General features: G+C 37.6%; 1 protein-coding gene across 1 annotated transcript in view; it reads right to left on the reverse strand.

The window, feature by feature from the left end:
- Window positions 1-13,320, reverse strand: part of LOC119785507 (neuronal membrane glycoprotein M6-a-like) — a 35,692-nt gene that overhangs the window by 6,710 nt on the left and 15,662 nt on the right. Inside the window, exons 2-4 of the mRNA XM_038288219.1 lie at window positions 7,362-7,554; window positions 4,711-4,867; window positions 964-1,117 (exon numbers count right to left, since the gene is read on the reverse strand). Of these exons, the coding sequence (XP_038144147.1) occupies window positions 964-1,117; window positions 4,711-4,867; window positions 7,362-7,554 (504 nt within the window). The remainder of the gene's footprint in view (window positions 1-963; window positions 1,118-4,710; window positions 4,868-7,361; window positions 7,555-13,320) is intronic.

Raw genomic sequence — 13,320 nt, forward strand, 5'->3', positions numbered from 1 at the left:
CAAAGTAAAATTTTTTTATTTGTCTTGTTCAGATTGAATTTTAAAAGTGTATTCTTGTATTCTACGTTTTACAGATCACATTCTCTTTACTTCAAGCCCAATATAAACACTTCATGCACATATTAACCAATAAAAATGTTCCTATCATCCAAACAGACCAAAGTAAATCCATCCTCACTCCTGAGGAAAAACGCTTAGGATCGAAATGGATGAATTTTAAGATCTCATAATAATCACTAATAAAAGCATCTAGTCATGAAAACAATTTGCAGATTTATTAGCAAACCCTGTTTTTTAAAAGATTCGAATAAAATCTATTATCATCAGTAGATGATAATAGCATCTTTCGTGCAAAGCACGAAATAAAGAGCAATCATAGAAACATGAGAAAGTCTTTTAAACAGGATGTGGGAACATTTAGTAAATTAACTTTTAGGAAACAATCCATGTTATAACTTCTAGTAATATATAATGTGGTGATTAATTTTTTTTTGTTCTTCCCAGATAAACGTTTTAGAAATAAAAGAGGTAAACATGGAGATACTGACACAGTTTAGAGGTAAATGCCGGTAGGTATGAGAGTCAGTAGGTCTGAGGTTTTCTGTTCTGATGGTTGTCAGGTTTATTCAGTGATGATTATAAAATTAATGTGTGCTTATGAAACATTTTTGAAAGGGGATGCTCCACTCCTGTCTCATGATTCAGTCAGGAGACCATCCTGCCTTGTCATTCTGATGGAGCGTCCTGTATTCATAAACTGATCAATTGTTCTGTCAGAACTCTGTTTGTAACCATGCGACATGTTCTGTTAATAAACGCTCTGCAGAGGAGCTCCAGTGGGAGACACTGTGTTTAAGTCTGGGGTTCAACTGTCTCTCCTTCCTGCAGGAATTGTATCGATAAGTCTGTATTTCAGTTCTTCTTAAGAAAAAACCTATTTATGAACCCGACAATGGTACTCACCAAACTGACGCAGGTCAAGGCAGAGGTTGGTCCCCTCCACCGAGCTGATGTTCTTACACATGGACCAAACGTTGTAGTACATGAAGACAGGGAGGCTGGTGAACGCTGTCACCCCGAGCCACACCAGGAAGAAGAGGTAGGCCAGAACCATCAGCTGGAAACAGGAAGAAAGGATACAGAGTTAGAGGTCAGCAGAGACCAAAGCGAGCTTCCATATTTCAGGTAAAAAGAATCGAACATTTCTCTAGTAGATGACAGTGAGCTCTCAACTCATAGGAAGCCAGTTAAAACAGAGAGATTCTCACTTTTGTTCGGAAGAAAATGAACAAGAAAACCTCTTTCCTGCATTTCCATCCAGTAAAACTATTTGAGTTTTATGGAATGCATTCTTTTCTGATTGTGTTTCATAGATCACATTCTCTTCATTTTTGTTAGGTTTCTGTTTCTGTTATGTTTTTCTTTGGCTCCTTGATTTCTAGTGTTTAGTTTTCTTTTCACCATGTTTCTTTATCCTAGTTATTTGATTATTATTATTTTGTTGTTGTTTTCTTATTAGTTCCTGTCTTCCAGGTTTTCCATTTGTTGTCCTCTGCTGCCCTCTTGTGTCCTCTTTCTCTTGCTCTGTTTTCTGTTCAGCCCTCACCTGTTTTCAATTCCTTCATTAGCCATCTCCCTGTCTCTGTCCCCTTTAAAAGCCCTCCCTCTTCAGTTCCTGTTTGCTGGATCCTCGTCTAACCTCTCGTCAGTCGTCTGTCTGCCTTCCTCGTGTCTTCCTGGTTCCTAGATTTCTGTTTTCCCCTGATGTCTCCTAGGTTCTGGTTCGTGAGTTATTTTTTGTTGGATTTTTTGATTCCTGCATCAGTGCCTGTGAACCTTATTAAAACACTTAAATTCACCTCTGCCAACTCGTCTCTGCATTCGGGTCCTCCAAACCTAAACAACTTTAAGACAATTTTAAGCCCAGTGTGAACAATTATTCTGACATGCAGATATACCAGTAAAAATGTGTACCAACAGAAATGTATCTTTACTCCTTACTGTAGAAACAGAATATAAATAATGCAAGTTGTAACAATCACAAAAAAAGCAGAGTTATTGTGAATGCCTTTTTTTTTTATCAAGAAGTTTTCAAAATTCAATTCCTAGACTTCATTTTTTGTAAATCAAATTACTATTTATTAAACAGATTATTTGCGTGCACAATGATTGGACAAAATTCAGTAAGTCTAAACTGAAGGGCTGATAGTTCCTCACATTATCATGTCGACCAGTTTGGTCCCTTTCCTCTCCTCAGCAGTGTTTCAGATTGTCTCTCTTCACACCAAACATCCTCTCATTCTTTGCGTTGCAGGTTTGTTTTTACCAACATGCCTGCTATCCTTCTGCTTTTGCAGCTTCTTGCATCGTTTGTGGAGTTCTGGACAATAATCACCTGTAAAATCACATCATGCCCATGACTATACTCCACATTCTAGAAGAATTTGGACAGAAGCAGCCGTTGGCAGCGAGAGGAGTACCATAGCAGAAGAGTTCTGAGATGTTACACTGTGCCAGTAGTCATCCAGTTTGTGATCCATGAGTCAGTTTCACACTGAGACACATAGTGTGTCAGAGTGTTTTTCTCTCTCTTGCTCTCTGTTCTGTGTTGTTGTCTCCAGAGGCCAACGTTAGAAAACCTTTTCCTTTTCACGGTTCAGGAAACTACAGATGTGGGCCTATAAATCTTCCTGGCCAGAAGTGGACAAAGCTCATCTGTCTCTGAGTCCTTCCCCCACAGGAGTCCGACGTCATAACCCATTTGTTACTAAAATAAAGTGACAAACAGCATACAGTACAGGGAGGCCATTTACCGTACAACTGATCTTCTGATTAAACTGGTTTTTAGTAGTATTGATCTTTTCGTAATCATTAATTATATTGAAGAGACATTTTGTATTTGCTAAATAATTTTTATTTTTAGGTTATTAATCATTAAAAATAAGTGTTTCTGTTATCTGTACCTTTAAAGCACATGACTAAACCTCAACCTTTGAACTTTAAGATGTTTGAGCTGCAGAGAAGGGCGTGTATATGGAAGGCCCTCAGTAGGATTGGATTTAGGGACCCTTCTTACTTTGAAATCAAATCCATTTTGGAAATGTAATCAAAGTTTATGAGGCTGACGAAACTTGATGCTGCTGCTATTATAGGACGGGTGGCCTGGAGCTTGTTACGCCAAAATAGTTGCCAGCTTCTCTTCTTTTTCAGCAGATTCTATCAACCTTTGTTTTTTTAAGACCTAATCTCTCCAATGACAGAGAAAATTTTTACCTAAGTAGTTTTACTTTGCTACATTTAAAACCCCCTCACATTAATGAGTAAAAAAAAAAAAAAAATACTGATGGCGAAAAAATCAGGAAGCCCTATTTAAGGAGGAGGGGGCTAACACTTCCCTGCCAGAGTGTTTGCCAGTAATGGTACCAGCAAAACCTGAGCCAGCCTCTCAGATCTGTTTTCCCTAATTTTTGTGAACCTGCCTGAACCTGTTTCTCTCTGCTTCACAGATCCAATCCTGTCAGATAACCTGAAATCCTGGAGAATATCTCTGTCTGGAATCTGCCTGCCTGCACTCAGTTCAGCCTCTGCCTCTGCCCTCAGCCCTCTGCCCGCCGACTAGCCTCTGGACCCTCAAGGTTCCCCCCCCTGCTGATCCGTTCCACCTCGGAGCAGGTATTTTCTCCTACATCTGTAAACTGCAGTTTACCTGGAACTCCTCTAACTTCTCTGTCCTCCCCAGTGGTGATCCTGCCGTGACCAGTCTGACCAGCCAAGTTCCAGTTCACATTTTGTAAATATTTGTAAATAAACCTTTAAACTTTTTCCTGCCTCAGTGAGTGTTTCTGCATGTGGGTTAGACACCTAAACCTCAACATGACACACAACTTAGGGAGTATGGATGAGGAAAGGCCTGAAGAGGAAACATATTCTGGAGATGAAAGCCAGAAAAACCCTTGGCCATATTTGGAAGGAATATTTGTTTACAAAAGGGAACAATGTGATAATGCAGTGCAACATGTGCCTGCCCTACAAAACGGAGCTTTCGGCTTTTAAAACATCAACATCCAATTTACGAAAAAAGGTGGCGGTAAGTTAGTTATCATGGTGTTGTCTGTTGGATACTAGGATTGAAAATTGTTTGCACTTTATGGTTCAGGTTGTGACTGTCCTTGTGCTGTGAGCAAGTATGTTCTTTAGCTCAGCTGATCTTTTTCAAGTGTGGATGTCCACTGAAATACACCTCGAAATCGATTAAAACACCTTGTGCTCAATTCGATTCACGACTCATCCTTTTTTGCATTAAATAACTCAAAGTAACTAAGTAACTTTTACTTAAATTACATTTTAAATAAAGTAATTTTGTACTTTTACTTGAGTAAATTTTGAGATGGGTAATTTTACTTTTACTCTGAGTAGAATTTAGGCAAAGTAAAGATACTTTTACTCAATTAAAATTTTTTAGTACTCTTTCCACCTCTGGCACTGACACAGAACTAAATGTGAGACAAAAAGCTTCAATGGACAAATTTCAATAAATTTCACTGAGATTTTACAGCAAAAGTGAACCACGCAGGATTTTACAGGCGTTTCTGCTGTTAACCTTTAATGCATATTGGTTCCCTTTCGGTTTTACTCGCTGTTTGGACCAATCTGAACACACAAACACAGTTTGTTCGGAAAATCTTCCGTGGGATCTGGGGTTTCTCTTACGAATGCAGTCAGGCAGCGTCCGCAGGCGGTGATCTTGAACTCGCCATAGAGATCCCTGATGGCTCCAGTGGTGAAAAAGCCCTCCACCAGCAGCAGCACTCCGAACACAAAGAAACCAGCTGCGAGGCCGTAGATGATGTACTTCAGGATGTCGATGCTGAGAAAAGGACACAAACACTCACAGCGTTCAATGAATCCATGAATATTTATCTGTTTACATGTTGATGTTTGCACCCAGCCGCTTACTGAATCTGCAGCTAAATCATCATTCGGGAACAATGACAGAAATCAGGCTGAGATGTTTTGGAGGAGGGGGTTCGGATTTGGCAGGACGGCGGCCCTGATCAGAACACATAGTCTAGAGGTTCTGTCACAGATGGAGCAAATTATTTATTATGTTCCATTATTGTGGCTCGCACAGAACACATTTTCTAAATAGATACTTTAAAAATACTGCAATCCAGAAACAAAACATCTTAATGAAAATAAAAGATTTTTAAGAGGATTTTAACTGTTGTCTCAGATTTTTTAAAATGTTATTCTTCAGATTTTCCATACATCCATTTTCTCCAGTTTAATCTGTCAGGGTCGTGATTGGTGCTTATCGGCGCAAAGACAGGGTCACCAGTACATCTCAGGGCATTTTCTGTATTTTATGTTTTTCAAACTTTTTCTACAGGTTTAGTTTTTTTTTTGGTCAAATTTGTCTTTTTCAGATTAGGTTTTATAGTAACATTATTTCATGTACAGTTTTACAATTCAGATTTGAGTTCTAATGTTTTGGGGCGGGCTTTTCTCTTGAGTGAACAGGGGGAAAAAAATTTCAAGTGTTTTGAATGGGCAGAGAATGTGATCTGTAGAGCGCAATTTAAAGAGAATGTACTTTGTAAAACTCAATCTGAAAAATAAAATGACAATTTGCAAATCTGTAATGTAAATGTAAAATATCTACGGAAGAGGATTAGGGCCACTGGAAAAAATAAAAAAGTTAACTGATTTTTTAAAATTTATTTCAGTAAAGTATAGGAAAAAAGTCAGATATCTGACTTTAATCTCAGAATTCTGACTTTTTTCTTAGAATTCTGACTTTAATCTCAGAATTCTGACTTTTTTCTTAGAATTCTGACTTTAATCTAAGAATTCTGACTTTTTTCTTAGAATTCTGACTTTAATCTCAGAATTCTGACTTTTTTCTTAGAATTCTGACTTTAATCTCAGAATTCTGACTTTAATCTCAGAATTCTGACTTTTTTCTTAGAATTCTGACTTTAATCTCAGAATTCTGACTTTGATCTCAGAATTCTGACTTTTTTCTTAGAATTCTGACTTTAATCTCAGAATTCTGACTTTTTTCTTAGAATTCTGACTTTAATCTCAGAATTCTGACTTTAATCTCAGAATTCTGACTATTTTCTTAGAATTCTGACTTTAATCTCAGAATTCTGACTTTAATCTCAGAATTCTGACTTTAATCTCAGAATTCTGACTGAATTCTGAGATTAAAGTCAGAATTTTGAGATTAAAGTCAGAATTCTGACTTTTTTCCCATGTTAAACTGAAATAAAATTTAAAAATCAGTTTACTTTTTTTTTCAGTGGCCCTAATCCTCTACCGTAAATATCCAAGAAAAAAAAAAAAAAACCTTAAAAAAACCTTAAAAAAAACTTTTTAAAAATATGAACATTTTCCAAGTTTCATTTCTGGATTGCATTTCTTTGTTTTCAAAGTTTAATTAACAAAATATGTTTTGCTCTTGCAAAAATGTAGGGCCAAAATTATCTCCATAATAACAGATTTGCTATTATTTTCTGTGATGGGAAGAGTTTGTGCCCCAGAAATGATCTCCAGATTAAAATCCAGATTTATTTTAACACAGTGATTTTTGGTTAACATTTATTTCTATGCCTCTGTCCATTATATCCTTTCCTTTCAGAAAAAAGAGTAAAACCAACTAATTGAAACATTTAGGCTGCTTGTAGTTTGGTAAATAAAGGCAAAGATGATAAAATAGTGATTATACATCCTGTACCTTAAGCTCAGACCCATAGGGTCAGAGGAGGACAGCTAGCTGGTCACAGTGAGAGGCAACGACACCCTGAACTGATCGATCATACAGCACAGACAGTCACACCCAGCCGTGTTCATGCGGCTGGAACATCTAATATGCTTGTTTCTGGAATTTGTATGGTTGGAGCTGCAGACAACCAACTCCTGCACAGGCAGAGTCTGCAAAAAGGTCTGATCTAGGAGCTTCTTCTTTCTTTGCTGGGCAACATTGCTTCCAGCTGTTTCTATGAATGTGTAGCAGCGGGTAAAGCTCATAAATAAATTATTAAATCTAATCTATATATTTAACAGACCAAAATAAATCTAAATACCTGGGCAGGTTAGGAAATTTACAGTCAAAGATAAACCATTTTTTTTCTGCATTAAGCGTTTTAGCCAATTATTCTTCTTCAAATTTACAATGAAATTATACACATTATATTTGCAATTTTTTGGAGAAAAAATGTTTTTGTTGCTCAGCAGCTTTTTCTTCCTGATATCATTGTCAGCCTGATAGAAATTGAGATTATGAGGAAGAGCAGAGCTAAACTATGGTCCAGAGAAATCCAGACTTCTTTATTAGCCTCTTTGGAAGGGTCACTTACATGGTAAACACGTCCAGGACGCCCCCAGGAGCTCGCATCACCTCAAAGTAGTTCTGGAGGATAGTGACGGTGCCACTCAGAGCCTCGTGGCCACACCCACAGAACAAGGCCACGCCCATGTAGAGGAGGATGGTGGCGATGAGCGATGCCCAGGGAAGGCTGCCGACGCATCGCTCACAGCACTCCTTACAGCCTGAAAGAGAACATAATCATCATCATTGAAATAATTCTAGTAATCATCATCATCCTCATCAATATAATATATATATATTATATTGTACATATATCATATAATTTCTCTGTTGTCTTCTTCATCACAACTGTCTTCCTCCACCTCATCATCAGAATCCCTCCCATTTTCATTATTGCCACCCTCATCTCCGTCATCCTCATCATCCTCATCAGCATCCTCATCATCATCACATGTGTGGCAATGCCATGGAAACACAGTGGCTGGAATATAAAACTCATTGCAGCTCTTAAACGGATCAGAACCAGCAGAATCAGACCTCTTACTAAAACACATGTAGGTGGTTTAAGTTTAACCACAGCCTGAGCTTCTTCTATGTGTTAAAAACAATCATCATGTCCCCGTGAAGACATTTCCTAAAATCACTATGATAGTTTGATTCAAAGTCTAAAATCTGAGTGTCGGCCCAATTGTCCCGATTTGGGAAACCAAACACTCAGAGCATTTTGTCTAATACTGCACTTTCACCCTGATGCAGCACGTCTGATGTCCTCTCAGGTGTGTTTTTACTTTTTAGGCCTGTTGCAAATGGAGTCACACATCAAGCTTGATCCTTTTTACTGCTCTATTAATTTGACTTATTAAAAGTCATTAGTTGATCTAAAAATGTACAAATTGTATTATCTTAACTCTGAAAAAAATCCACCAAAATATGCAGATTGTTTGTTTTTCTAAACAAAACTTAACTTTTGATTATTTGTTAAGGCCCAATGCAGTACATTCCAACGAGGCTCTTGAATTCTTTAAGAAGAGAAAATGTCCCCAGCATCACAGAACCTCCACCATGCCTGACAGGAAGCATAAAAACATTTTTCCATATTTTCATCCTTTGTTTCACCTCAGACCTGCTTCTGCATCTGTAGCTGAATCGATCTCCTCTGCAGTCCAGTTAAAGGCCTAGTAGAGGATAATAAAAGCCATGTTTATGTTTTTGGTGGTAGAAGTTTACCTCCCAAACCAGTTGGCATGTGGACAGCATCTGCTGGTTATCATGGAGACATTTTGAATCCAATATGCTGCTCATTGCTGCAGCTTTATGGTTTCTTGTATCTTGATGTTACCTAATCCCATGTTTTCTGGTGTTCCCGGTTTTGATGAGTTGTTAAAAGAAATGGGACGCCGAACAGAACCTCAAAGACAGTTAGAAATCAACGTTTCTCCTCCAGTAACAGATGAAGTGTTCTTTGGAAACATTCAGACATTTGGAACAGATACAAAAATCAACCAGGAGCTAAAAACTGAACACTGGAAAAAATCAAAATCTAGATAATAATTTTTCTTAAAATAAGTGAATTTTTCTTGGATTGAGGAGGTAAAAGACACATTTTGCCAATGGAACAAGACAAATTACACTTAAAATAAGAAAAAATTGCATTGTCTTATTTCAAGTGCATATTATCTAATTATCTTGTTTTAAGAGTAAAAATACTCATTCCATTGGCAAACTTTCTCATTAACCTACTTAAATTAAGTATAAATGCACTTAATTTAGAAAATATTTACTTATTTCTAGATAATTTTTCCAGTGAATGACTGTTGTTCACTGGTAAGTTCAGAGGCTTTCTGCATAGACCTGCTGAACAGAGTGGTTCTTTCCAGTAAAACTCTTCTCTAAAAGTCAAAAAAGAATAAAAGCTGTAAGAAACTAAAGCGAAGCTGAGCAGACGCTGATGACACCAACCCAGAGGCTCATCCTGAGATAGAATGAAAGCACTGTGTAAAAGGTAGCAGAGAAGTTTCTTGTTTAAAGGTTGCAATATTTAATTAGAGTCTTTAATTATCAGTCACATTTCCCTCTGACGCCTCAGGCTGGTTAGAAGGGTCCTTTCCTCCATAAAGATTAGATTAATTGCAGAGAATCCTCCTTCAGCTCCAATAATGCATGTTGGAGATCATCCTTCAGATCTAAGGAACGTTTTTCTGTTCTTGTTTTAGCTAAATATTTTACTGTAGTTCTGTTTTTGTCCCCCAATAAAGTTTAATCCAGATAATCCCAGTTTATTAAAGGGCATGGAGTAAATGGCCAGCCAGGCTCTAAAAGGAAGTAGTAATAGTGAAACTAGTGAACAACGTAGTTCTGATTTGTTGCTTCAACTTGGATAAGGCGTGAGAAGAAAGTCCAGCTCTGAAGGATAGACTCTCTCTGTGGGCAAAACCTGGGACCTCCTTACATCCATGATACTGCACTGAAAATTCAGAATTTAATATTAAGTCAGATTTTGTTTAAAAGAATATTTGTTCTTAATTGAAGCAGGTAAGTAAGATTATCTGCCAACGAAATTAGTATTTTTGCCCTTAAATTAGTTATTTAGTTAGATATCCACTTGAAATAAGATATTGGGATTACTTTCTGTTTACAAATGCTAATCCTCTTATTTATTAAAATATATACCATCTACCTGCTTGATATAAGAGAAAATAAACGTATTTTAAAGGGATAGTTCGGGATTTTTGACATGAATCTGTATGGCATCCCCATCACCAGTGTCATGCAATCACACTGACTTACCCCTGGCAGCATCCTGTGAGCAGAGTTCTCGTCCAGTTTTGGTCAAGCCGAAAGTAGTCCGGCAGGTTTGCTAGACCCAGCGAAATAAAACGTTTCTCTTCCCAAAACATTATGTGTTCAAAAGAGTGATATTTTTGCATCCCAAAAACATCGTAGTGGAAAAAGTCACACGTCGTTATCACTTGGTCCTATTTTCTCTCTGTTCGTATCAGTGCGCGCCGTCATTCAGACAGCGAGCTCAACAACAGCCAGATGCATGTCTCCCTCCGCCTAGCTCCTAGCTGGGCGGAGGGAGACATGCATCTGGCTGTTGTCAGGTTAGTAGGCCCTAGCTGTCTGAATGACGGCGCGCACTGATACGAACAGAGAGAAAATAGGACCAATTGATAACGACGTGTGACTTTTTCCACTACAATGTTTTTGGGATGCAAAAAAATCACTCTTTTGAACACATAATGTTTTGGGAAGAAAAACGTTTTATTTCGCTGGGTCTAGCAAACCTGCCGGACTACTTTCGGCTTGACCAAAACTGGACGAGAACTCTGCTCACAGGACGCTGCCAGGGGTAAGTCAGTGTGATTGCATGACACTGGTGATGGGGATGCCATACAGATTCATGTCAAAAATCCCGAACTATCCCTTTAAGAAAAATTGGCTTATCTATTTATTCATTTTTTTTCGCAGTGGGCTGAATCTTTCGAATGTTTTCCTGCACGCACATCTAAAAAACTATAAAGAACCCAGAACAGGCTGTTGTTTCAGATTTAATTATGATTTCCAGCTAAAAATTAATAAAGATTTAACCGTAAAGAAACAAAAGAACTCAGAAAAGGTTTTGATTAGATTTGATTTAACGTTATAAACCTGGTTTCAAACCCTTTAAGCCGTTAATATCACTGCATTCATGCCCCATCTCTCTCCTCTTCACAGTGCTTAACACAGACCTGGACCTGGACCGTGACCTGTGACAGACCTGAAATAAATCAGATCAGCTGCTGGCTGCAGGGATTTCTACTCTGACTGTTTATCATTGGATCTCCTGGGTTAAGGCTCAGTAATTCCTTCTGTTTCTAACAATGCAGGTCGACTTACTGCTGCAGAAAGATGTCTCATCTGTGAAATGCGTCGGCATAAAACATTCCCTTATTTCCTTTTTCACTCCTTGTGACCCAAACTAGGCTTTACCCTCCAACCAGGGTCACTGCAAAAAAAATTAAATCTACCGTAAATAAGTCATTTCTTCTTAAAATATGTGCATTTTTTCTTGAATTAAGGATTTAAGTGAGACACTTTGCCAATAGAACAAGACAATTTCACTTAAAATAAGAAAAAACAATTGCATTGTCTTATTTCAAGTGCATTTTATCTAGATAGCTTATTTTAAGAGTAAAAATACTAATTCCATTGGCAAATCATCTTATTTACCTGCTTAAATTAAGGGTAAATACCCTTAATTTAAGAAATTTTTACTCATTTTAAGATCATTTTTGCAGTGCAGATGCTGGACCTCTTTAACAGTGAATAGTTTGTCTCCTAGACAGACTGAAGGTAGACTAAAGAAAGATGGACTCATTGTATTTCCATTTATTGCAGTGTATTTTCCCTTGATTTTAGCAGATCTAACCTGTAAGATAATTTGCCAGTTGAATAAAATCATTTGGTTTGAAATAAGAAAAAAAAAGACTGCATCATTAATACCTTTATTTCAATCTTATTTTATGAGTGAAAATATTCATTCATTGGCAGATCATATTATTTACTTGCTCAATCTCCATGCTTTTAAATAAAACTATACAGTGAGTTTCTTGTATCCATGGTGCTCTTATTAAAAACTGAGCTTTTTCTCATTCAGGAGAATAGCATAATAGCATAATATGACTGTTTTTTTTTTTTGATAGAGCTTATAGTAGTGGCTCAGGTTATCTTGAGATATCTCTATAGAAATGCTGCTATAGGCTTAGACTGATGGAGGACATAGTGTCTACTTTTCATCAATGTTTTTCACTCTCTTCTATCCCATTCTGCAGTATTTGTTAGTTCAACTTTTAACTTGATGCTATATCTGTTTTTTCGCATCATATTGCTTCATCTGGTGTGTTCCTGTTTGGCTGTGGCTCCATCCTGGAGAGAAATATCAGCAGTGCTGTTATCAACACCTTTGTTTAAAGATGTTGGAGCATGGCCTGTTTTTCGGTGTAGTTCTGTTTCTCTTACTGTGACTAACTGAATGTGCTGTCTTTCATCCTCTGACTTGGAAGCTGGCTTGGAGCTGGTCTGCTTGGCTGTGTGTTTCCCGGAGAGGGTGATTGACAGTTACTTTTTGTATCTCTGATTACTTTTGTATGTCTGCTCCTGTGTCCTTGAAATCCAGTCGGTCTCGGCGGATTGCCGCTCACAATGAGCCTGGTTCTACTGGAGTTTTCTTCCTGTTAAAGGTGAGTTTTCCTTTCCACTGTTGCTACAATACATGCATGCTCGGTGTTAGGGATTGCTGTCGAGTCGATGAGTTGATGCAATCAGCTGCTTTTATTTAGATAAAAATCTTTGAACCAATCCGACTATATGGTCTGGTTTAATTGTCTCTGTAAAGTACCTTGAGATGATATGTGTTGTGGATTGGTGCTATGTAAATAACTGAATTAAATTGAATGTTGAAGCGGTTTAAAAGGTTCTGGGTGGTAATTATAGATTCAAACATAAGAAATAATAAATTCAATAGCTTAGAAACAGTGTGAATATTTTATTGAGACAACAGTTATGTTTCCATGGCTTGCCCAGCCAGACTGATTTATCTTATGTAGACAGCATATCAATCTGAAAAGGAGCAGGTAGAGCTGATCATAAAGTGGGACTAGCTAAGAAAGTGGAGCAAAAACATTAAAACATTTAAAAGAAGAAAAGCTCTGGCAGCACTTTTTGACATTTTAAAAATATGAACAGCTTGTTTTGGGGACATAGTTAAAGATCTTTAACACATCGCTTTGCTGCGATTTCAGTCTCCAGTGATGTGGGACAGATTACCCGCATTATTGTCCTCTGTTTTAAACCAAACAGTCTTGAGGCCTAGGCTCCTGTACATTACATAAAGGTCAGTTTGAGTGGCCAGGCTTACGTTTACATGGACATAAGTAATCGGAATAAAATGGTGATTAGACTCAACATATGTCAAGTAAACATGTCAGTCTGAATATTCTGATAGG

The sequence above is a fragment of the Cyprinodon tularosa genome, unplaced genomic scaffold (genome assembly GCF_016077235.1).
Source record: "Cyprinodon tularosa strain WSP-4 unplaced genomic scaffold, ASM1607723v1 ctg25, whole genome shotgun sequence".
Classification (NCBI taxonomy): domain Eukaryota; kingdom Metazoa; phylum Chordata; class Actinopteri; order Cyprinodontiformes; family Cyprinodontidae; genus Cyprinodon; species Cyprinodon tularosa.